Consider the following 26,267-nt stretch of genomic DNA (forward strand, 5'->3'; position numbering starts at 1 on the left):
GGCCGGGACTTTTTGATTTGGAATGGAGGAGGGGGAAGAAAAAAAAACACCCTTTTTTTTTTTTTTTTTTTTTTTGCTTGTTTGTATTTTGCTCCATTTGTCTGGAACTTTGGTTTAGAAGATTTGTAGTAGCAGCACGGCGAGGCAACACAACCACTTAATTCAACCATTTAAAGTGGCTTGAAAATTTGGCCGTGACCAGGCAAAAAAGAAAGTAAAAGATCCTCAACAACTAATGCAGCTGCCCATCCACCCATTAGATTTAAAAGTCCTAATATTTTTCAAAGAAGTTCAATAAAGAGGGGGTTTTCTCAAATAAAAGAATATCTGTGTTTGATAGTCATGGTTTCAACGTCAGTCGAAATAATCATGACTTTGATTTTTCGCCATAGTTTACGCTGCCCTGCTTCCAAGACTTCTCATCCACCTCAGTTGAAGACTTGAGAGTTGGAGACAGAAGTTGTTGAAACGTTGGCGATATTTCAATTTACCAGCGCGCTCCTCAACCCGTGTCGTGAGAATAAACTCCGCCATGGATATTTGTGGCTATACTGCAGCCGATGCTGTCGTTTCTGGGAAAACGTGAAGTGCGGCGGCTTATCGGAAAGAAATATTGCCCTTCTAAAAGATTCAACTTGTATCCCCTGCATTTCGCTCCAGTTTCACTCCTAAATAGTCCTTGAATTGGATGTTGAAGTGCCTTTCGTGAACTTGACGCTGGTATTTTTAGAGCGAGCTTTTTCGGAGACCAGCGCCGGCGAGGGTGAGTGCTGTGGGTGGTGGAGGGGAGGGGTTGCTCCCGATAACTGTCTGTAATCTAGTGTGTGTCATTAACGTTGGGACCGCTGCGCCCGCTCCACATAATTACGGTCTTATTCCCCTCTGCTTCCCGAGCGGCGCAGGGGCCTCTGACACGGGAGGACTGTGATTAAAAACACGAGGCGCTCGCGCTCTTCCTTCCCCTTCTCCAGTCTACGTCCTGCCTTTCACGCACCGAAATACCTCAAATGCTCATCTCTCCAATTTAACTTTTGAAGTCTTTTTTTTCCTGGTTTTGTTGTTTGGGGTTACTTCAGGTTCCCTGGACTACTCTTTGCACACATACACGATGACACAAACTTGCGATGACAATAGACAGATCTCGACATGACCAGAGATGCCAGAGCTTCCCATAATAACAGACACTAATGGGGCTAAGCTTAATGTTTGCCTTTGGGTTGTGCCGTTAGACGCTGATGTGGAAATACGACCGGTCTCTCTTTAGCTGATCACATACAGACAGCATTTGTTACACGCTGGAACGTTGGCTCCAGTATTAAGTACCCCCCCACACACACGCATACACGCACAAGACAAAATACCACCGGGTTTTCATTCGAATTGTTTGAAATGCCTGCGTTAGAGCTTGCACGCCTCAGGGTCTTTCTGGTGAGTAATTAATTTCCAGCATGTGGGGGTAGAGACCAGAGCTTGTGGGCCTGCCTCCTGGCTCTGTATGTTTGTGTGTGTGTGTGTGAAAGAAAGGGAGGGAGGCTTTACACTGGTTGGGATACTGCGTCCTACCCTAGAGGAGATGGAGTGTGTGTGTGTGGGGTGTGGGGGGGTGGAGGGGACGACAGCACAGCGCAGAAAATCGATCCAGGAGCCGCGCTTCTCAGCCTCTTCCGGACGCAAGAGTCCTCCCCTCTCGGGAATTAGATAACAGCTTGTAAAAGCTCTCCAGCACCAGACTCTCCCCCTCCTCGACTTTTAGCTGCTGCTGCTGCTGCTGCATCTCTCTGTCTTCCTGACTGCCTGCCTTCTTGTCCACAAGATATAACGTTTGTCCCACTTCACATAACTGCAACGTATTAGCCTCGAGACTAATTGGAATCCCTGTTTTCTTCCCATAACGACCTGGATATTGAGTATTATCTGCAGGTTAATATTTTATTAAGTTCTAATTGGCCTTTGTTGTTAGCCTCAGTGCTCTGATCTTGCAGTTAAGACCCTGGCGTGGCGAGTGTTGGTGTGTTCTATAAAGCAAAAGGCAGCGGTGTTAAAGTGAGCATTCAGCTTCTCTTCATGGGTCATGTCGTCGCTTTTCTCTGCCCCAGGTTTCCTTGGCTGAGGAGATCAAGCCGCTGAAGTGGTATCCCTCCGTTTACCTGCTGGTGTCCATTTTTCCTCTCATCAACAGGTAACACACAGTCGCACCTGTCCGGCGCAGAAACTTTGTGGTCCGATTTGCATGTTGGCTCCACTCTGCTATCTTATCTGCTCTCAGCCTCCTCTGCTCTACCTTACAACCATCCTCCTCTCTTGTTCTCTCTTATCTCAACTCTCACAAAGCTTTGCTGTCGCAGTACGAACACCATAAAGGTGGTTGTGTGTGTGTGTGTGTGTGTGTGTGTGTGTGTGTGTGATGGAGGAATAAAGCATTTTATTGGCTTTTATAAAACCCGGGCTTCATCAGCTGAGGGTTGGTGGGAGAGGAAGGGTGGTCCGATAAATGATAACCCCGGCGCTGTTATTACTCTTTCTCTCCCCTCCTCCCCCTCACCGCCTCTCCTTCTTTCTTTCATTTGCTTCTGCTCCCTCATCGCCTGTCTCCCTCCCTCCCCCCCGCTCCACACGGAACCGGTGTGATTGACAGGTCAGGGTTACTAAGTGATTAGCTGCAGCGGCTCTGCTTGTCGCCACGGCGATGTAGGCGGAGACACAGGTCAATTACAGGGTCAACGTCTTTCAAAGGCTCCGGCTCAAACACTGCCCTTCCCCCCTCGCCTCCCCCTTGCACCCCCTTTACCCTTCCCATTTCCCCATTCACCTCTCCATCCATTCCAGTCGTTCCCTCCTCTCCTCTCCTCCTCCCGCTTGTGCCCGGGCTGTCGGCTGATGAAGATGACAAACTGCATCCTGTGCTAACCCCGAACCACCCTCCTCTCCTTCTCTCCCCCTCTTCACTCCTCCCTTCCTTCCTTCCTTCCTTCCTTCTTTCCCTTATTGCCACTTTCTCTTCCTGTCTCCTCCTTTACGCTCAAAAAGTCTTTGTTATAGCCCCCATATTTTTACTCCTCCTCACTCAGGCTTTCCATCTTTCTGCCTCTGTGTTTTTATGTCACCCCTCCCTCCTTCTCCTCCTCCTCCACTTTTCCTCTCCTCAGCCACACAAAGCCCTTGCTCTCTCCCTCTCTTGAGCAAATACGCTCTCGCTCAGCTCTGCTCTGCCTTTCTCCAGAGAATGAACGAGGAGAAAACGGGAATGAATTGCTCTCTCGTCGTCGTCCTCCACCTCCTCCTCCCCCGTTCAACAGCGCTGGCTGTATATATCTCCGGCTCCTATTAATTTGTTAGCCTCCCCCTTCCCCTGCTCGCTCACCTCCCTCCCCCCTGGCTCATATCCTCCTCCACCCCCTCCCCTTTTTTCTCCATCTCTCCCCTCCTTCCTTCCCTCCCCTCTGCTGAGTGCTGGAGTGTGTAAAGTGTTTGTCACGGTGCCGTGCCGATGTCGCTGTGCTCTGCTTCCGCACGGCAGACAGGCCCGGTGTGTGTGTTTTGCTGTGTGTGCGAGTGTGTGCGTGTAGGTGGGTGGTTGGTTTCGTGTCAAGGAGAATGTGCTGTCTCTGCTTGTTGCTGCATGTGTGTGAGTGTGCCAGAGTGCACATGTGTGCACTTGTTTGTCCGCCTCAACTGGAGTATGCGCTTCCATGTCTGCCTGTGTGTTTGTGTGTGTGTTTTTTGTATTTTGTGCGTGCATGCCTAGCGCGCGTATGTGTGTGTGTGTCTGAGTGGGGGATTATTTCTATCTGAGCTCCAAAGCCTCCTAAACAGGGCTTAGAGAGACGGCCCAGGGCAGCAGCTAAAGCCGTCGGGTAGAGCTCTCTTTCTCGCTCAGCGCCCCTCTCTCGATGCCATTTCTCCCTGCCCTGATCCATTGCGTTACTAGACAGGCACTCCCACACACAAACATGCTCTTGTTTTGGCCCTCATCTGCTGCCACACACACACACACACACAAAGGCACACACAAACACACACAGTCACACGCCACACGCAATTTTAATCTGTTCCAAATGCTCACTGGTAAATGTGTTAATTCGACACCAGCTGTTGCGAATTGAAATGGGAAAGCGCTCCTACTTTTCCTCGCCCGCACTTGCACACACACGCACGGACAAGTCATTATACATCATTTTGCCGTTCACATCGTTCCCTCTTGCACTCACTCATTCACTTGCCCTCATTTGGCATCACAAAAGTAGCACCAGACACCCACACCTTCGCACTTCTCCCTCCTTCCTCTCCTCCCCTTTCTCCTTCGGCGTCCTCCTCTCGCTTTCTCCCTCCTCAGCCTCTCTCAGCTCTTTGTGTGTGTGTTTGTAAGCACTGCCCGGGCACGACTAGAGTTTTCACAGTCTGCTTCTCACATCGCCTCCCCTGTGTGCTTTATGGTGTGGGTGTGTGTTTGTTTACAAGGCTCGTCTAGATTCCTACTGTGCGCGCTTGTATGCTTGTTTGCATAAATAAGCCCCCTCTTCGGAACCTGGCTGCCGATTTTCCTTGCCGAGTCGCGGCTTGATGTGCAAGTGCTCCTCCTGGACAGCCTCCTTGTCTTTTGCGAGGATTTTTCTTTCCCTCTGCCAATACAAACCCTCTCTCCTTTTGACCAGCAGGAAGAAATGTGCCTTCCCTTTTACCGCCGGCTTTTTTTTTTTTTTTTAAAGGCTTTGTCTAGAAGCCCCAACTCCAGTTTCCAGAGCTTGCTGCCTTTGAGCAATCAGGGTTGTGTGCCTGAAGGGGGGTGCTTCAGTGGGGATAAATTGGCCCTGGCGGCAGGGCTTGAACCGGCGATGTGTCTGCAACCTTGAGTTCACCCTGTCACTCCAGGAGGTAGCTCGCATCCTCCCAGTTATTCCTGGTTTCCCTCGACGCTGCCTGTGGGTTTCGTGGTGTCTTTAGGCCTTTACATGCTTGCAGGGGATTTTTGTATGGGCTGCCTACAGCGTCTAAGCCCCCCTCCGCCTTTCTCTGGAGGAGATCTGATTTCCCTGCTCCAGGCGAGCAGCGAGAACAAGACAGTGTGTGCATGCATCTGTGTGTGCTTCAATGCGCGCCTTTTGCTTTTGTGTGCGTGCGCACACGTGCAGCCCGGGCCAGGCAGACCTTCCCCATCTCTGTTCTGCGCTTTGAAAAACGAGGGAGGAAATCTCAGAGCAGCAGTTATTATTCATCCCTCAAAGAGAACAGGGAGGAGGCGGAGGAGGAGGAGGAGGATGGAGGGAGGGAGGGATGGATGGAGGGAGGAAGAAAGAGAAAGCCAAACGGGAGGAATGAGGAGGGGTGGGGGATACATTAACTCTTATCTCACTGTATTCGGCATTCTGCATCCCAGGATGCGCTCCCGCTCTCTCTCACTCCTTTCTACACTCCCTTCCTTCCGTTCTTTGCCGCTTCGCCTCTCGGAATATCTTCCATTCAGCGCGGCTGGATGTGTGCTTGCACCTCCGTATCTGTGTAGGCTGGTGTGTGGTCTGTGCTGCGCGGCCTTATATCTTTAATGGTGCGCTTTGTTTTACTTGAATAAGTGAGCTGATGCTGAAAAGCAAAATGCGAGGTTCAAACGCTCTTCTTTCTTCATACGTCTCTTCGTGTTTTATTCACAGTACGAGAGTGGCAGTGTTGTACTTTTTTATTTCAATAAAATAAGTTTTGGACTCGATCTAACTTGCAGGTAGAAGGTGCCTTTCCCAGATTTGAAAGTAAAAGCCTACCAATCTCCATGACGTTACCACCAAAATCAGGATTTAGATTTCATACCCTGGAAGTCAGCACACTGAAAAAGCCCTGATCATCAGATTCGATGTTTCTGTTATTTTGACATTTTATTAAGACTTATTTGCACGCAGCTGTGGCTGTGGGCCCAGGTAATATTTGGTGGATATGTGACAGCGTGCCTACTGTGTGCACGCCTGTGCATGCACACTTGTGTTTTGTATCTCCGGCAGCGATCGGTGTGTAACTGAGGACAGAGAGCCACGTAGCGATTAGTCTCCGATTGAGCAGCGGTGACGCTCCACTATTCATCCCCATTTAGAGAGCTGACAGAGAGCTGGCCTGCAGGGCTGTGTGAAGTGCACGCACACACACACACACATAAACACACACACACACACATACACGCCCACACACACACACACACAGGCAGACACGGTGCAGGCACTCACGCCAAGACTGGAACACACACAAACCACCCAACACACCAAGGCTCTCAATTCTGTATCACAGCGGAAGAGCAGTTATATATGAAAGCATCTATGTATTTGCATACATGTAAATGAATGATTTATGCACACGCATGCAAATATTACAAATGTATGTATATTCCTATTTGCCCAAGCCAGGTAAAATATATTCTGACCTATACGTCTCCATACATACAAACTCATATGTCCATAAAGAGAAATAAAAACTACGTACAGTTCAGTTTCATATAGGTACATACATACATGTAAGTGCTAAAGGAGATCCTTGATAACCTCCCTCACACGCACACACTTAGGCACACATGCGCCAGCACATGCAAACACAAACACACACACACACACACACACACACACACACACACACACACACTCCCTGCTCCCCCTCCCTCTGCTCTTTCAGGCACGTCTTTAAATATTCATCACTCTGGCTGCTCTGAGAGTGCCGTAAACGCTGCCTCACACTCCAGGGAATCGCTAAAGCCTACTCTATCATCTGCTCTCCCTCCCTCCCTCCCTCCCGTCTCTCACACACATGCACGCACACACATAAGTGTGCACGCACGCTCTTTTAGCCACAGCCACTCAGAGGGATAAACCCGTGCGCACGAACGCTCGAAGGCACCACCAGTGGCGTCAGCGGACACACAGATGCATGCAGCTACGTGAACGAGGCGGAGGGAAGTGCATTTGCTGGGATGTGCGATGAACAGATTTTGCGTGTGCTTGCGTTGAAATGTGTGTGTGGAGGTGTGTGCGTTTACTGGCTCCCAGTACAGCACGTTGAGCGGTGTTGTGTTCCAGGAAACAGGATGTCTCTTTGTTTGGGTTTTGTTCTGTTGGTGAACGTTTGCAGCCTTCGTCCCCAGGGTTTCTGTGTGGTTCTCTCCCCGTTACTGTGTGTGTGTGTGTTTGCATCATGTGCAGGTGTGCATGTGCACATTTGTGTTTTTCCGCCCAATTCCAGTATTATTGAATAAGATTTTCGATCACGAAGTTGATGAAAAAAATGGAACTGCAGACTGTGCGTGCGTGGATAATGGGAGTCATGCCCTAAGCAGTTATCCCCATGTTGACCTCATGATCAAAGTAGATTGTGTTCCAGTTTTCCACACGCACAGAGACTCGCACAATGCAGATGATGGTTTATTTAGATGTCGCCGCATTCAGGGGAAAGAGGGTTCTCACGTCCATGAAGTGGAGCGCACCACATTCGAGCAGATAGTTTACAAACGTCGGAGCTTTGTGCACATTCGAGTGGCCGATCACATGCTGACAATGAAAAGACTGTCTTTGCTGCCCCGAAGGCCGCCGCACATGGACACCAGACAGCGACTGAACAACTTACAGAGAACCCTCAACTGGGGCGGTGCAATTGATCAAATGATTTTCAGTCACAATCGTGGCTCCCAGCAGTTGTTAGAACAGGATAATGGAAAGAAAATGGTCATTGTGATGCGTTCTCTTTATCGACAATTTGCTTTTCTATTTCTTGTATGAAAATCCAGCGCACCCCTCTTCTTTAAAGCAGTGTGCTTTCTTCCCTGCCTTAAAACCCAAACTCACTCTCTGCCTGGCTGCGGCATGTTTAGTTTAAGCTCCAATCAAGATGATGGAACGTCAGGTACTGGTCAACACTTTGGGTCAACACTCTGGGGTGGTCGTGGCTTAGCATGGGAGCGGTTGCCCTTCTTACCGGAAGGTCAGCGGTTCGCTAGCCACCATGTGTCAAGTGTTGACGTTTCTTTTGGGGCGAGACGCTGAGCCCCGCAGTGCCCTGCAGTGCCCCTGATATGTTCATTTGCTTTCAAAGAGTCAGATGAGAAGTCGCTTTTTCTTTAAGATTACTAAATGAATGTTTTCAAAGTCAAAAGAGTTGTCTAGGGATGTCAATATCAAGCAATATGATGATAGTGATTGTGAAAATCCCTGCATTTAGGAAATCTTTAAAACTCAGTGATGATCAGTTTTTACGAGAATGATTATATATATATATATATATTATTATATATGTGGATTATTTATTACGTTGTTTTAACTATTGAGAGTTAAAACCACAAAGATTTTGATTGTGTCTGATGGATTTGGATTAAATACGTGGATTCTGTTTAATTCAAATTTAGTAAAAGACTATTATGCCCTAAAGCATTAGGAAACTTCATTAGACTGAAGGAGTTTTTCATAAATTTTTCCTACTGCCTGTTTGTCGAGTTATTTTGGTCAGATATTGGGATTTTTCTAATATGACCTGACTAATGTTTTAGCTGTATTCATAGTCATCGTAATACGCTGCAAAAAGCTCTCTGAAGACTACCCATATGCCGTATGAATATTACCATAGCTGCTTCCAGTATTTTCGAATTAAAAATCCCTCCCTGCGGTCCACCATAATTGGAATCATTTTCTGCTTTTTTCTTTAGAAATCAAGGTCCCTTTTGTCAGAGTAAAGTTCAGATTCGCAGTCAGCACTGGCACGACAGACAGCACGAGAGCCTCTGTGTCGGGCGGAAAAAAAAACAAGGCAGTCAGCGATAGAGAGGAGGAAGTGCAATCGGGTTCAGGATGACTTCTCCGTCTGGCCGCCCTCCACTCTCGGGACGGAGTTTTCATCTAAGCTGCTAAAGGGCATTCCAGCCACAGCTCTGAGGATGTTCAGCACAACAATTAAAGGCAGACAAAAAGGTGAACTCTCTTAGTGTGAGGAGGGAAATTGATGGCTGGAAAGTGGTATAGACTGATTGGCAGGGTGGGATATTGGAAGAGATGGGGAGAGTCAGCGAATGAGGGATTTTGCACAGGCTCTGGAAGGCGGGAGAGACGGGTTCAAAGAGTGACTGACAGCGTGATAGATGGAGGGTCTGAATAAGTGAGCAAGGCTTGGAGACACCGCACGAGTGCTAATGATTGACTGCACGCGTACAGGTGGTAGCAGGCCGACTTAAAGCTACCGTCTGCGTGCGTCTTTGTGATTATGCGCAACTATGTGTGTTTATTATTGTTGACCATTTGCACCTGATATTGTATACACAATCCCATCCCTGCTGTGAGACTCAGCCGACTGCGCCGCGCACACAAACCCCGACAAACACAGGCGCAGCAGCTCAGCCAGGCATCGCCCGCAGCCACACTCTCCTTCCCACCACTGCCTCCCTCATTCATCTTTCATTAGCCCGGCTCACACAGGAGAAACAGCTCACCTCCCCCCGCTTCTCCGCACGCCTCCACCCGCTTCTCCCTTCCCTCTATATCAAACCTCCTCGCCTTTTTTTCCCTCCTGTCTTATCTTGGTTTTTCTCGCACGTAATCTTTTTTGTTTGTCTCACTCATGTCTCGCAGCCTGTCTTTTTTTTTTTAATCGCCCCCCCTCCTCTTCCTCCTCTTCTGTCTCTTCTGCTTTTTAGTCTTTTTCACTCAGCCTCACTCCTTCACCCCTGTGCCCTCCTCCTCCTCCATCGCTCTCGGCCCTCGTTCCCCTTCACAGCCTCGCTCCTCCTCATTTTCACCTCTTTATCGTGCTCTCTTCTTCTCTTTTTCTCCTTTCCTGTGCCGTGCTGTTTCTCTGACACTCGTCTCTGCCTGCGCGCGCCCCCCCCCCCTCCCACCTTCCTGCCTCCCTTTCACTCCCTCTCGCCTGCTCTCTTTCTTCCTTTCATTTTGCTCTCCGTCTCTCCCTCGATGGAGGGGAAAGGCTCTTCGCCTCTAATTGCGGCTGTTCCGTTGCCATGGCGCGTGTTGCTCAGCGCTGCGAGGTGCTGTCTGAGTGTGTGCGTATGTGTGTGTGCGTGGCAGGCAGATGATTGCTTGCTGCCAGCTCTCGTTTCCCGGACGCCGATCGTGTTTCTTTGCGGCAGCAGGGAAGAAAAAAAAAAATGAGACGCCAGAAATAGCCCCCCTTCACACAGACCCAGTCACTCTCACCACTGCGCTGTCAGAAACTCACACATGCAGGCAGACGCACACACATCCACCACATTTTCCCTGTTACTGACATTCTCAGTGCATGTGACCTAGGTTGTATCATACGTAGACACCTTTTGGCACACACACAAGCAGCCATGTGTGTTTATGTCTGCACGTGTCCGACTTCCTCTATGTCATTGTATGTGTGTGTGCTTCCTGCGTTTCGTAGGAGGTTGTGTGGGGACTCCTGATTTATTTCACCTTTAATGGGAAGTGAAATGAATGTGAGCAGCAGCTGGTCTGGTCCTAGGAGATACCGCGCTACGCTAACCCAGAAAACAGGCAGCGTTTTCTCTGAAACGGTCCTTACTCTGACAAGCGCCAGGACACGCTGCTCTATGCTCCATTGGCTGCACTGTTGGTTTTATTTTAAGCTGTGTGCAGACATTTAGTTGACATCCCTACCCAGAATGACAGACGGTACATGGTCTTAACAGGTGTATCTGCAACCTCTGGCCAACCCAACTTGTGGTTTTTCTCCCTGTCACAACTTTTGAAAGGGTTGTTGGAAGGTAAATGGAGACAGATTAATGGCAAATAAACCTTGAAACCTCACGCTGCAAAAGAGGATAAGAGAGGATTATAACCAGATTTGTGGACGAATCTCTATAATCATCTTCTGTGCCGTTCTCCTGCAGTTGTCGCTGGGTTTTTAAGGGAAGATAAAAACAGCTTATTTCTGCAAAGCTTAGTTTTACTAAGTTAAAGTGCTTCTTGTCTGTAATTTAAAATACGGCATATACCTTTTGGGCTCTCCTCTCTTCATCAGAATTCCTCTAATGGGGATGTTTGCTGCATGTTATCGTATGCAAAGTTACAGAGCCTAAAATCCCCACCAAAGGATGTTGCTCTCTTGTAAAGAAGTCCCTTTTTCTTGAACTGGCTAAAAGGCCTTCATTTGCTTCTCTTCCTTTACTCAAGCCGGGTTCACACTGCAAGATTTTCACCGTCATGGGATCGTTGTATTCCCCGTGTTGGGGAGTTTTGAAGTCCTGGCGTGTTCCCACTACATGGCTGATCTGTGTCACGGGGTCACACACCACAAGACTTTTCGGGCAGACTTAACACCCGACGCGTCTTACTGATCTTTATCAAGAAGTTCTAGCTGTCATGCAGACAAGGCTCTCTCTTGTCATCAATGCTGCACTATTCGCGATACAATCAGCTCCCAGTGATTCAATCTTTTCTTTTGCTCTCCAGATCGTTGCAGAGAAAGTGTAGCTTTTCCTCAGGAGTAGACATCAAAGCGCTGCGTTCTAGCCAACGTTTCTAGCCACTACGCTCTCTTTCATGTTTGTTGTATGCTTGTTTGTTCTTCTCCATTTCTTAGTTTTGTCCTCTGAGCCCTCTCTCATTGGCCGTAACTCTTCAATGATGGCTGTCTCAATGCCCCCTTCAGAATCCCAGAAAATTCAATTCAATTCAATTCAAATTCAAATTCAAAAATACTTTATTTATCCCAGAGGGAAATTAAATGTTGATGTAGCTCAATTAAATCAAAGAGTTATTATAGATGCTGATGGCTGTGGGCAGGAAAGATTTCCTGTAGCGGTCCGTTTTGCATCCAAACTGAAGAAGCCTTTGACTGAAGAGACTCTGTTTTCTGATAACAGTCTCATGGAGAGGATGTTCAGGGTTGTCCATAATTCTCTTGATTTTATGCAAAATCCTTCTTTGCATTATTGTCTCCAGAGGTTCCACAGTCGTCCCCAGAACAGAACCAGCCTTCTTTATCAGGTTGTTGAGTCTTTTTAGGTCCCTGGTTCTGATGCTGCTGCCCCAACAGATGACGCAAGAGGAAATGACGCTCTCAACAACAGACTTGTAGAAGATCTGCAACATCTTGTTGCAAACCTTGAAGGACCTTAGCTTCCTCAAGAAGTACAGTCTGCTCTGTCCTTTCTTGTAGATTGCTTCACTGTTGTGTCTCCAGTCCAGTCTGTTGTCCACATGAACACCAAGGTATTTATATTCCTCAACCACCTCCACTTCTTCTCCCATGATGGAAACAGGGTTTGATCTGACCTTGTTTCTCCTGAAATCTACAATCATCTCCTTTGTTTTGTTAACATTCAAGATGAGATGATTGTTCCCACACCATGCCACAAAGCGGTCCACCAGCTCTCTGTACTCAGCTTCTTGTCCATCTCTGATACACCCGACCACTGCAGAGTCATCTGAATATTTCTGTAGATGACAGGAGTCTGACTTGTACTGGAAGTCTGAAGTGTACAGAGTGAAAAGGAATGGTGAGAGTACAGTCCCCTGTGGTGCTCCTGTGCTGCTGATCACCTGGTTAGACACACAATTCTTCAGTCTGACAAACTGTGGTCTGTTTGTCAGGTAGTCATTAATCCAGGTGATTGTTGAGGCCTCCACCTAAAATATCAGGACTGGAATAGATCCACGATCTTCACAAGTAGCGTCTTTGTTGTGATCGCGTACAGCGAACAGCGAACATTCATCTCAGTGGGAAAATTGGGCTTAAAATCTTGTGGTATGAGTTTGGTCATAACTCCACCACAATGAGACTCATTGGCGTAATGTCTACTCGGTGGTTGGTTTTGAACGCTGCAAACAAAAAGTCAGCTGTGCTTCACCATCTCTGACCAAATCAGCTGATAAATCACAGGAGACCGGCTCCGATCAGCTGTTCCTGTCGTCTCTCCTCTCTTGTTCGAAAAAGGATCGCAGAAGATTCAGCGTGCAGCCTCTCATTTTTATCAGCAATGGCAGGTGCTTTAGCCTATCAAAATGGTAAGTTGCTCACAGCAAATCACATTAGCTGTCACTAACGGTGATTCTGTAAGCAACTTAATTGCAAAAAAAGACAGAGATTTATCTGTTGTCTTGTAACATCGCTGTACAACAATGGGACTGAACCTTTGTGTGTGTGTTTGTGTGTGTGTGTGTGTGTGTGTGTGTGTAGCCCCAACTTAATCAACACTAAGTAAGTAAGAACATGGCCATAGCCACGTCACTCACAGGCTTGAAGAGTTCCACTTTAAAACCTTGGATTTCAAAGTTGACTGCCTCCATTTTGGGTTTTTGGGTCCTATAAGGGAACAAGACAAGTGGGAGGAAAGCTCACTGGTAGATTTAGCAACTTTTAGACTTTGTTCCTTTACAAGTCTTCGAAAGAGAGACTTCACGGGGATCCATTGCCGTCATGATCAAAATATGGGCGCGCTCCAAATTTAGTGGAGACTGTGGCAAATGTTGAGGCCGACTAATCCGCAGAGTCAGTTCAGTGAGTAGCAGAATATGAATTTCAGTGAGAGACGGGAAAGTTGGTGCATTCTGTCACTTGGTGTGATTATAGGTGAAAAGGATATGGCAAAGGACTTTTTTTTTTAAAGGCCACTCTAATTTGTCCTCTGTGTTTGTAAGTGGTGAGTGAGTTTGGGGGCATATATTGTTTGTTGCATTCTCAGTGCATCCTACTCACTGGACCTTTAAAATATATTTATCCGCTGGCTTTTCAGTACTTAAACCATCTGCTATTGAAAAGGATAACCCTGACAATACATTTGATGTTTCTCTTAATGCCAACAAATCCTATTACAGGATCTAAACCTACTATGGACTTCTGAGGGTATTTTGTACTTATAAACCACCCTATTTGAATTCTATTTGTTGATGTGGCATACTGTTTTTGGAAATGACGATTTCTAAGCCTCGCAAGCTAAGTTTTGCAACACGGACCAACATCACGCTTACACATTATGGCGTTAGACTGCATTTTTTTTAATCAATCGCATAGAAATCTTGATATACGTGTCTTAGTTTCAGTAGCTTGGCTGATGTAACTACAGTTGTGAGGACCTGATTATTCATTTTCCTGTGCAACGTGCCGAGACCGGTAATGTCACAACATTAGCAGCACTGTTAAGGAAATGAAGAAGGTTGAAAACACACCAGAGGTGCTATTGCCAAAGATTTCACTAAGATCATTGTCAGAAAAAAAATTAAACTGAGCTCATCTGCTGACTCTCCCTCAGCAGACATAAGCGACTATAGAGTCTTGTGTAACATTTTGTAACCACAATAACAACAGCGGGTATAAGTGTGAAATGTTTGGTTTTGTATCTTCCTCCCTCGTGGGACAAAGGCGGCTCGGGGATAGCTTTAACTGATCCAGAGGTCAACCACTGAGGCCACTTAGATCATGCTGCACACCCAACTCATGAACACAACACATGCAGAAAATGCCATGAGCCGTGTGCGGTTTGATTCTCTTGCTAATAGATCAATAAAAGACATTAGTGGCGGGCTAACCCAGTGAGCAGCGCTAATACAGGGTTAATCTGGGGTTAATGGCTGAGCAGCATCGTTCTGAGAAGCAGCCATTAGTTCCTTGCCACGCCGTACGATATCAGGTTCTTCCCCCTAGTCGTGCCCCCGGTTTCCAGGCTCAGGGGGCAAAATTGTAGCAAGGAATAAGGGGATTAGCCTCTTGAGTAAAGGTAAAAAAAAAAAAAAGCTAGATATCCAGAAAGAGGAAACTGAACGCAAGTGAGTGATATCTGAGGGAGGCCAAACCGTGTGCGAGAAAACACGCACAGAGCGACAACAGAAGGAGAAGATGGGATGTTAGAATTGCGGTCGGGAGAAGCTGGAAGCTTGAAACTGAGCTGAGAGAAAGTGGTGAGAAGGAGAGGAAGCAAGTTGAGCGCTACACGTCTCCCTGTCCTTGTAAAGTGCTGCGTGCTGTCGAAGCGGCAGCCAAGAATGTGTCAGCCCAGCCGTCTCACGCTGCCTAATGGGCTCTTAAACACTGATATAAAGCTGGCTCGCTCTTTCGCCCTCCCCTTTTCCTCTGTCGCTCCTTCTTTTTCTGCCTCTGCCACTTGCTCTCATTACCTCTCGTTCTCACCCTGTCCCTCATGCTGTCACTCACTTGTCCTCTGCTTCTCTTTCACTCTCTGTTGTTCTATCAACCTCTTGCTCTCTGTCTTTCCCCTTTTCCCCGCTGCTGTCTTTCATCTCCCTCTGACTTATTCAGCCCCTCCGTCTTCACCTCTGAAACTCTTGTGCAGGCTGCCTGTTTATTTAGAGCTTCTCTGCGGAGGAACCTAACCCTTCTCTGTGTCTTTCCTTCTCCTCCACCAGACTCCACAATGCCTTCTACCCTCAGGATCCTTCATTTGCCCTCACCCTTTTGCACGTGTTGTCAGCACCCCTCCATGGCTTGGCCAACGCCTTTGTTTTTGGCCTGGATAGAGATTGGTGGAGTCTGCTGAGCCCCACTGGCATGCAGGTACAGAAACTACACACAGCACCTTTTTTTTGTGTGTGTATGTATGATGGATGCTAATGCAAAAAGAAGGGAAATTGCCTCCAGTAGTTATAAGGACTATAAAAAGGTTCCTGAAGTCCGGCGATGCTTGAGAGAAAACTTTCAAAATGCCAAAATCGACCAGATCTGTGCTCGCCATCTGCCTAACTTGCCAGATTTGGATCCTGTAACTGTTTCCTGTTCCCCACAATGACATTCAAGTTTAAGCGTGAGACGTGGACCTGTGATCTAAACAGGGCTTTATATTAGCATTTCAAGAACACATTTTCTTTAGGTGCAGTTTCTGATCTTTTACATTAATAATATTAGTTTCCAAGGATGTTACACTTGTGATTATTATAAGATGGTAGTAGTTAATCTTAACATATGTCTCAACTCGTAACCTTAAATGAATGTGACTATGACTTCTGACTATGGCTTTTTTCACTGTTTGTTTGGGAAACTGACATACAGTAAACGGCCTGCTACACATTTCTCCCTTGTGACTGACTGAAAAACAATTCAGTAAACTCCTTCATCACCGAGAGACAAATAGCGGTTTTCCTTGTTGCTGCCATTGTTGATATCATTCTGTTTGGTCACTTGGCTGAAGCTGTGGCAGTTGGCAGCATCTGAACCTGCATAATGCGCGCACATGCAACAGTATGCTGGTTTCTGCAAACAGCCCCATTTGCATAATTGAGGTTTCTCAAAACCAGGGTAAGTGCTGCCTTGCTCTGGAGCCAATTTCATGGCTTAGCGAGGTGACTTAAGGTTTAACCCTGGGTTCTCTGTGTCACAAAAATGTTTCACTTCCTACTGAAATTCATTGGCAGGTAATCTATGCCGAGAACCTAACCTGCTCCGAGGCAAGTTGCGCTCCAGATAAACAATCGGTGGAAGTCAATTCACCGCCTACTGAGCAATTGAAAAACAAAAAGGAGAAAAAAAAAGTTGGCGTTCGGATAAGAGCAACTCTTTTTCTCCCGAGTCTCTTTGAAGAGGTGGGCTGTTTAAACCCCTCTGTTTACCTGATGAGCTTCTAAGAGATACATAAATCTCAGTTGAGGGAATCACTTACCGACAACAAAGACCGATTGAAGCACTAAAGCTTCTACATTATTTTTTGCCAGTTTTGCTGCGGCACCGATGTTATATTCCTCGTATTTGTAAAGGATAATAGCTTGTTCTGGTGAGAAAACAACATTTTTTTTTTTTACACATTCATGCTCATAGCCAGGGTCAGAAAATGCAGCTTGATTTGTTGAGTTAACGGTCCTCGCGATGGCCGCCAGGGCGATGGTGACTGACGATGGGTGAAGCCTTCCGAAAAGATACCCAGTATGTTGGACTCGCTTGTAGTTTGCGCATCAGGTGGCGGTGCTGCACGAAAACTCTGAGATCACCAAAGTTATTACAGTTCATTCTGAGGTTGCAGGGCTCTAGAGTGCGACCAATTTTCTCAATGGTGCGACTAAAAAAAATCTCAGGTCGCACAGGTGCAACCACCCGTTCGAGGAAAAAAAAAAAAAGTCTACGCGACTCTGAAAGTCTCCCTGTGGTTCAACAACAGACACACCCATATCGTGGTCTAAACCAATCAGAGATAGTGATTGGCCCGTGTACGTTTGAACACGTGCTTGCTGTTGTCAGACAGAGAGGTGATGAACCTCGGCTCGTCAGATGAACAGTGGATGTAGCCGCGGGTGATAAGATGAAAAGAACGATTGACAACTTTTTCGTTAAGTTAAGGCCTGATACGTCCGAAAATAACCACAACCAATGCTCTGACATGGAGACGTCAACCTCCCACCTTATGTCAAGCCCTGGTCCGGAGCTAGCATCAGATAATGAGCCACATACGATCGACTCCGAGCCAGAACCAACTGAAATTAAAAGGGGTAAAGTGTATACATTTCCAAGAGAGTGGCTTGACCAGTTTCCCTGGCTAAGATGCAGTAAAGCCGATAATATAATGCACTGCATTTACTGTAAAGTGTGGCAATAGTGCATTTGTGACTGGTTCTAATACATTTCGAATTGAAAAGCTGAAAAAGCAAAACGCATCTATGAAACACATTACCTGCTCAGTGTCCCCTCTCCCCGCTGCCTTTCAGCGGCAGGCAGCAGCAAACACATCATCGGACGAGGCCCAGATGATAATCAAGTTTAACGTTGCCTACCATATTGCAAAAGTTCCCTTCACTAAGTTCAAGTCGGAAATAATTCTTCAGAAGAAAAATGGCTTGAACATAAACCCGACGTACAGCAATGATGTCGCGGTGCGCGCAATTTATAGGAGTCATCGCAGATACGTTGAAAAAAAAGTCTGTGCTAATTGCGAACAGTGAGTACATGGCATTCCTGATCGTTCAGGAACGTCATTGTGTACGGCCGTATCTTGAGGAGAGGAAGACCGGTGAATACACTGATATATATATTTAACCCAACTACAGGAGTTGGCCATCCGAGGGGACTGTGACTGCAATGGAGGATAGCCCATAAGACATTGAGCACCTAAGAAAAAAAGTTGGGCGCACCAGTGCAACCAGTGCAAAAAGTTAGCCTAGAGCCCTGGGTTGGCATGGAAATTTGCGCCAAAAACATTGACGGCAATTCAATCAGCAGATGTTGAGACATTCCAATCAGAACCAGAACCTCAGGATGGCATCGGGTAAAAAGAACAGAGTCAATGAAGTCGCTCACTGTGTGAGCTTATAACGTCTGTGACTAAGTTTGTTTTGTAGATATTTTAAAGGTTTAAAGGCCATTACTTCGATAGATATATCAGTGATTTCAGGCGTTTCATATCTGCAAAGATTGTTAATAAAACACTGAATTCCATCTCTCATTTGCAGTGCACCTTAGCTTGTTCCTTTCAGGGTCACATGTGGCTGGAGCCTATCCCAGCATGCTTTGGATGAAAGACCATATGACTGTATGACTGAAGAGTTTCTGTCTGTGCTTCCTACATGGTTCAGTTGCTGTAGCATATTTTCAGTTTTCAACCGTGCATGTGTGTGAGTATTTTAACCTTGGCGAGGCTCTCCAAAGCGCTTCACAGTGTGTTCCTCATTCACCCATTCACACAGCGTTTTCTTAATTTATTCATTAAGCGCTTTCACTTTACTGGAACACACACCCTCACGCACCAGTGAGCGAATCGTGGTAGGGGTCAGCGTATTGCCCAAGGTCTCTTCGACCCATAAGACGCGCTGGTGATTGAACCAGAAACCCTCCTACCACGGACCACAGCTCCACATGTTTTGCCCTAACGTCAAACCTGTATTTTGAGATACTTTTCATATACTACCAGTACTTGTTTGGACTATTTTTAGATTTAAGCTCTCGTATTTAGAAATACGAAAAACAACAGGGCAGGGATTAGATTAGACTCATCCAGTTCAGTCAATCCAGATCTGTATAATCAGGTGGTCTGTTAAGAACTTAAAATAATTGCATATATTTGGGGGATGTTGGCTCTTTAGGAGGCTTAAACACTGTTTACTGCCAGACAAATAAAGAAATCAGCGTGGGGGGGGCTTAATGTTGACCATTTTGTGTACAACTCTTATGATGTGATTGAAGCATTTGAATTTGACATGAAAAGAATCTTGGAAAACACGTAGCATGTATCGATTCCCAGCAGAGATCAGAAAGCTGACCAATGGGAGCAAACAGTAGTGGTGCAACGGATCATCATTGATCCGTGATCCCTTCGAATCAATACCTTCGGTTTGGCACATGCGTGACCCGCGGATTGATTTATGAAAAAAAAAAAAAAAGTTGCGCGCATGTTCAGTCCACACACAAGCGTGGTCATGGCGGGCGGAGGAACGGAGGAGCTTGAACGCCCCGCGTCATTTAAATCCCCTCTATGGGAGCATTTTGGCTGTCAATATAATGATGAAGGAAAGGTTTTTTGATTCGTTGCACCCCAAGCAAACAGACAACCCAGTCGATCAAAGGAAGTCGATCAAAGTCACCGATCTCAATGGCCGACAAAGCAGTTGTTGAGGAATTCATAGCGATTAACCAGCTGGTGGAACTGTCCGCGATACAAAGTTTTCAACACACAGGAGGCTTTTGATTGACGATTGGTGTGATGGATGCTTATGTGAACATGTCATTTCAAAGATCGGAGCCATGTGGATAGTAAGGCATTGGATTATAAAGTGCCAAAAGTAAGGTTGTCGCAAATTTGAAACAGAACAGCTCGCCAGGTTGGGTAGGTTTGAATGTTTTTGGTTTTTTTTTTTTTTTAGAACTAAGTAAAGAAAAGGGCAGTGATTAGATTAATTTCATCCAGTTCTGTCAAATATCTTTTCTTATCGCAGTCCTTGAAGAAAGTCGAAGGGGCTCTTTTGTACAGCCTGGACCACTTAAATGAACTTACTAGAATCATTAGACATGTCTACTTGGACTCCAAGAGGAACTGACTGAACTTTGGTGGTCATGGTCACTTATGAAGTCCACTTATGTGCAACTGTGGCTTAGATGTTTAAGAATACCATCACTTGTTCTGGCGTGTTTTTATAGATCGGGTTGCTTGTTTTTTGTTACACGATCTGGCAACTATGGCAACGTGCATTGCCGAACACATTTTTTGGGCCAAGGGAAGGCAAATGCTCTGTATTTTTCAGAATATGGGCACGATTAAGACATAGGATGGGCACAAATATTGGAATTGCAATGGGGGGGCGTAATGGAGGCGTAAGTATTTGTTAGCGCTATGCTCTGTAACATGTAAACGTGAATATGAAGGGAATATTCTATCGGCAACTCGCGTAAACACCAAAATCGGACCGTTGTATTATTTCGAGTGAGCTCAAAAGTTGGTGTACATTTGTGCATGTACACGCAGCCACTGATCGGTGCCTACTGTCAAGTGTTCAATCCATCATCTGTTCTAGAAAAAACTAGAAGTGCCCGGATGTCCTTTTGCAGTGAAAAGACAAAACCCAGACTTAATTTCCTTTCTCATTTTCAAATTGAGCCTTTTGGAAAATGCAATAAAGGCGTGATTATCAGAAAGATGATATTTCTCCATTCGGCTCACAGACCTCATCGGTCGCATTTCAATAAACACCACAATCAATATAGTTCTCCACAGATTTGTCTCAATCTGCACACATTGACTGTATCTGTAGATACGAGCTCGGGCTGATTTCGAACCAGGAGTGAGGAATTCTCCGCGGTCTTAGATCAGGTGTACACGAGCATGCGCACGCTCACACAAATCGACACCTACTCGGCTTCACCGACCACGCTGATGGCGGGTCACGAGCGCAGTGTGGAAGAGTGGAATGTGCGGTATGACCTTCAACCCAAATGTCAGTGTTTCGCTGTGGTGAGAGGGAGACAGAGGAGTGAAATTGAATCTCAATGTGTTCGTAAATCACTGAGAAAATGCTGTTTGTGTGTCAGGGAAAGAGAGCAAGAGAGAAGGAAGGTGAGAAAAAAGACGACAGAGGGAGAGAGAGCGAGACGGGCGGCGTGTGTGTTCGTGCACTATCGTGACTAACAGCCGGTTGTTATTCATCTTGGCATGCGGCTCCCAGCAGCCCCCACACATCAGGTGTGAGATTGGCGGCAGGGAGGAGGGGTAAGTGAGAGGAGGGGTGGTGATGGGGTGACAGCGTCAAAACATTCCTCTCTCAGAGCGGCGAGTCGGTGCTTTCGCATCAGCCCCCCCCTCCTTCGAGCCTCCCTAACCTCGACTCATCGTCTCCTCATGCTCTCTCGCATTCTCTTGCCGTTTGCCTGCATTTGTACATGTAGATTTTTTTTTCTTTTTTGTTGAAGCTGTCCTCTTACATTATTCACCCAGCTTGTGTGCATTTTGAAAAAACTGGCTGGTGGCTGGTGGCTTTGTTCGTTTCCAATATGAACCTGTAGTTTTTCCGGTTCAAGGTTTTCAAGGTTCAGGAGTTCCCTTCGATATCACTTTGATTGATTCACACAACAAAGAATTTAAACTGTTGCGTTTTTAGCAGTTCTGTGTTGGACAAACTTGGACAGGGTATACCGATTGTGAAATTTTGGGCGGATTCAATGATAAAAATCATCATTTGGCGATAACTTTTCCTCTCAGAGGGCTGCACGGTGGTGCGGTGGTTAGCACCGTCGCCTCACAGCAAGAGGGTTCCAGGCTCCGAATCTAAAGTCATTCCAACACAACCAAGACACCTATTATTATGCTATTTGCCGACAGGTTGACTGCTGTCAGCAAGCTGAACATCTGCCGATACCGATATAAGGCCAATATATCAGTGCACCGCTGGACTCGTGACATCATTGTGTTTTTAGTCTCCTTAACGTATTTGTTGCTGCTCACATCTTTGCTGTTTCTTCAGTGACTCAAAGTGGTACGCTTGGTATGTTATGTGGACTTGGAGATTTTGAATGACTCTCCCTGCATTTTAGGCTCCTCATTGGCGTTTACATTGTCTGGCTTTTGGACAAATAGTCATTTGTGTTGCCCTCTTTGGCTCCACTGGCTCCATTATGCTTCAGTTGTTTCAAGTTGTTGTTTTCAATATGGCATTCAGAGGTCAGGCTCCAGAGGTCCCGAAAACAAAATAAAGGAGGTGTTTGCGGTTCAGAAGTGCATATTGTTGAGTGATGGCCTCCCCTCCCCTGACTGTTTAAACCCACAGAGCCCGAGTTGACACTTGAGGTTTTCGCTGCTGCTTCAAAGGGTGGCACCTGAAAGCAAAAGTTACTGGATGCAACTCCAGTTCTTGGAGTATGTGAAGAGCGAAGAAACATTGGAACAGCAGCTTCTTTTACTCAAACTACTGCAACACATAGGTATGACGTATGGATGGCATTTCAGATTATTTAGCCAAGATTGACATTTTAGTTGACGAGATTTCCCAGTTAAAGAGTCACAGGAGAGAGGCTGCTCTCAGTTCCCACGCGTGGGCATGTCATTGGTCTACAGTCCACGTCGTGGACAACAGTGATTTATTTTAATTTTTTTTCCCTGCTGAGTCTTCTCTCAACACAAGCATCCATGTTGCTCTTCTGCTTGTTGTCTGCGCGGTCTGGTGTGTTAGATCCCGGTGCACCCGGCCGCAGAGAGACCCTACGGACCCTCGGGGACAATGAAATTTACGTCACAAAGGCTTTGCGTACAAGTGGACATGGAAAGCTTGATTTGGCTTTTTAAAAACACAGTAACAGATTCTGACTCAAGCACATCTAACGACCACCTTCGTGTTACGGAAAAACGCGCAAAGCAAAATAAGTAAAAACTATTCAAACTTTCTTAAATTGAAATGGACTTGTAGACAGGAAACAGTTGCATGTCTCAAAATTGTCGCTGTTAACCTTTTCGAATAGAAAGTGCTGCATACTCCCACGCACTTTGCTCTCCATTTTTTTGTTCAAAGGGCTTTAAAACTAGCGAGACAAACTGCCAGTTTAGTTTCTTTTTTTTTTTTTTTTTGACTGCAGTTCATTCGACCACAAACACGAGCGGCGTGCACTGTACAAAGATTCTGAAAAATGGAGTCCCGTTTTCTGACGGTTTAACTGAGAATCCTACCGAGTCCTGAGATCTTCAGACATCAGTTGAAAATAAAAACTAGGCTTCGGCATAGAGTTAGTCCAACTAAAACAAAACTTACACGAAGTAACCCTCTGCAGTTAGACCAGATGTCTGTATTTAAGTAACCAGGTCATTACCACGTACATAAGCACATTGTTTGGTTCCAAACCCAATTTCTTTGGGTTTTGGTGTGAACAATCCACTCTTTCTCTTGCATTTCTCTTGCTTTTCTCGTCCCCTGTTGTTTCCTCTCCCCAGCAGTGGTCTTTGACTCTCTGCCTCTTCCTTCCTTCTGCCTATGTCTGTTTGTCCTCTGGCTTTTCCACTGTCGTCGCTTCTCTTCTCGTAATACCCCGTTACGGCATCCAAGGCTTTTATCTCTCTTGCAGTATCTTTTCTCTGCTCTCCTTTGTGCTGCGCCTTCCTCCCACCTGTGCACTCTCTGTCTCGTTCTCTCTTCCCCTCTTCCTCTTGATACTTCCCTGATATTGATCTGCGTTCTAGCCATACAGCTGAACCACCTTCAGCTCTGCAATGAGCTCACATCTCACTTCTACCTCTGCGTGCAATGCGAGCGCGCATGCAGGAAAAAAGCTGCTCCGAATTCCTGTTTGGCTCCGTGTCACTGAATGCATTGCACAAAGCAAGCTAATTAAAAAAAAAAATGCTGTTTATTTGTGGAAACATTGGTCCGCACAGGCGTCCTCCCCCATGCTTTCTGTCATCACTCAAACTGTGCTTAGTTCTGTATTCCCTTCTGGCACAATAGAATTTATGTGAAGGATCAGAGTGTTGCGGCACATTTGTGGTTCAATAAGCCAAAGACAGCTTGTCACTCCGCTTGTCCTTACCCTCCTATAGCTTCATGTTCTGGTCACAAATATTCGCCCGGAGAGTAGCCACCCACCTTTCTGAAAGCTCTAATTCAGTCACAGGAGCTGCCTTCTTCATAGCATCTTCACGTGAATGACAGGAAGCCCTATTATCACTGTTTGCCTTGACATTTGAATTCTATTTCTCTCTCGTGGGATTTCCCAGCAGTGGATTGAGTTATTAAACGTGTTTTGATAAATCATTGAAAGACATATCTCCTCCAAGAGCAGTGACAAACGTTTCGCTGCTTTCACTGCCGTTCTCTAGTCTTTACTCCGAAAACAAAAAAAAAGTTGCGCCCGCAGATCTAATTTTCTTGAGGATTTCTTCTGGATACGTTGTGAATTCAACGAATCGAAGTTTGGTTCAGCCAAATTCATGATCGTTTGATTACGCAGGCATTTTAACCTTAAAAAAGTCACCATTTTGACCAGCTGAGCCAGTTACGAGCAGGCTTTTAGATTTAATGAAGGTCAAACATGGCGCCCCCGAATTGTTAAAGCTGCTCGTGCATCAGCTTTATCAGAACTGAAGAATGCCAGACCAACAAACATCTCTGAAGATTGGGAAGGAGTCCTAGTTTATACAGGAGGCTGAGTGAAGCCCCCCTCCGCCCCCCGGCTGTGACGCAGTGTGGAAGGTTTGGCTCCTCATAGCCTTCCATCTTGGCGTTCATAGGTTGGTGTTCTCCCCGTTGTGAGAAAGGATGAATTCCCTGCAAAGGAGCTGTCACTGTTCAGCACCTAATCACTTCAATGAATATGCAGCTCTCTTAGTGTCTGACTGAGGTGCTGAGAGACACCTGCGCACAATGTTTATTTGCAGGGGATTTTAGCACTCTCGTGGTGACTATGATAAAAACCTGTGGTGGTTTGAGTGGCTGAAAGCAGAAATGGTCTATCCAATCTGAACAAAATGAGGAATGGTGTGTTTTTACATCTTGGTCATAGAAGACTCAATCACCCTTTTGTCCTCACTAGAATACTGGAGGTTGCTTTGGAGTTGGTCCAAACAGTCTTTGTGTGTTTTGTGGACTTGGAGAAGGCTTACAGCAAAATGTCCCTTATGGTGTCTTGCGGGAGGTCTTTTAGAAATATTAACTTCCAGTCACTTTGCAACAGGCCACTCGGTCCCATGTACAACTGGAGTGAGAGCTTAGTTTGCTCACTGTTGACAACAGCGAGTCTGACTCGTTTCCAGTGGGTGTTTGACTTGGCCAGAGCTGCTCTTTGTCACAGTTTCTGTTCATAACCTTTACGGACAGAATATCTGGGCAGAGCCAAGGGGAAGGAGGTTTCCAGTTTGGCCAGTTTAGGATTGCATCTGTATTGTATCTGGAGATCTCCAGTATGCACGGGGGCTGTGAGCAGCGAAGTGTGAAGCAGCCTGGATGAAAATAAGCAACACCAAGTCTGAGGCCACGGTCCTCAGTTGGAAAAAGGGGTGGATTACCCCCTCCCAACTGGGAATGAGATGCCTGCTTAAATGGTGTAGTTTAAGTACCTTTGGGTCTGAGCCTGACAGGCATACTGGGGCACTATCCGTAATTAAACAGACGCTGTATGGTCCTGTTGTGTTAAAGGAGTGCGGAGCCAAAAGGTAACATTTGCCAGTTTACCATTTGATCTATGCTCCAACCTTGACTTTGGGTCATGTGCTGTAGGCAGTTACCAAAATAATGAGATCCGGGTTGAAATGAGATCCTTCTGAAGGGGGGTTTGGAGGGATTTTATCTCTCAGCAATCTTGGGAATACCTTGGTATGCTCTGGAAGAACTGGAAAGGATGGATGGATGCATGCATGCACGCATGACATTTTTTTCAACAAAAGAGGAGACAGACGGAGACGAAGGAATCGCAGTGTTTGTTAACAACAGATGGTGTAATCCTGGACATGTCTCTGAAGGAGAGGATCTGAGTCCACTGACTTTAATGCACTCTGTGAGCAGCACTGAGATTACATTAATGTCATGACTAAGAGTGCGACAGACTATATGAACCTCTGTGTGGAGATTATCATCGTGACATTGACAGTGAGTTCCTTCCCCAATTATGAACTCTGGATTAACAGTGACCTGAAGTGGCTGAACGTGAAGAGGAAAGCTTTCAGGGAGGGAGACAGGGAGCTTATTGAGGAGTACAACTCAAAGCGTCCTTTAATCTCCAGAAATACTCGGATTACTTTATATGGCCTATCAGTGATTGGCAAGAGGCCGAGTTCAGAGAACTGGTTGGTCACTTTGTGGCATGGTGTGGGTACAGTCGTCTCATCTCGTTATTTAGAAAAACAAGAGAGATGATTGTGGATTTGAGGAGGATAAGGAATAAGCCAAGCACTATTTCCATCCTAAGAGGTGGAG

General features: G+C 46.2%; 1 protein-coding gene across 2 annotated transcripts in view; it reads left to right on the forward strand.

The window, feature by feature from the left end:
• Nucleotides 1-26,267, forward strand: part of LOC142396486 (cyclic AMP receptor-like protein A) — a 57,730-nt gene that overhangs the window by 25,145 nt on the left and 6,318 nt on the right. For both annotated transcript variants that reach the window (XM_075479287.1, XM_075479288.1), the window contains exons 11-12: nt 2,097-2,179; nt 15,315-15,462. In XM_075479287.1, the coding sequence (XP_075335402.1) occupies nt 2,097-2,179; nt 15,315-15,462 (231 nt within the window). The remainder of the gene's footprint in view (nt 1-2,096; nt 2,180-15,314; nt 15,463-26,267) is intronic.

The sequence above is a fragment of the Odontesthes bonariensis genome, chromosome 12 (genome assembly GCF_027942865.1).
Source record: "Odontesthes bonariensis isolate fOdoBon6 chromosome 12, fOdoBon6.hap1, whole genome shotgun sequence".
Classification (NCBI taxonomy): Eukaryota; Metazoa; Chordata; class Actinopteri; order Atheriniformes; family Atherinopsidae; genus Odontesthes; species Odontesthes bonariensis.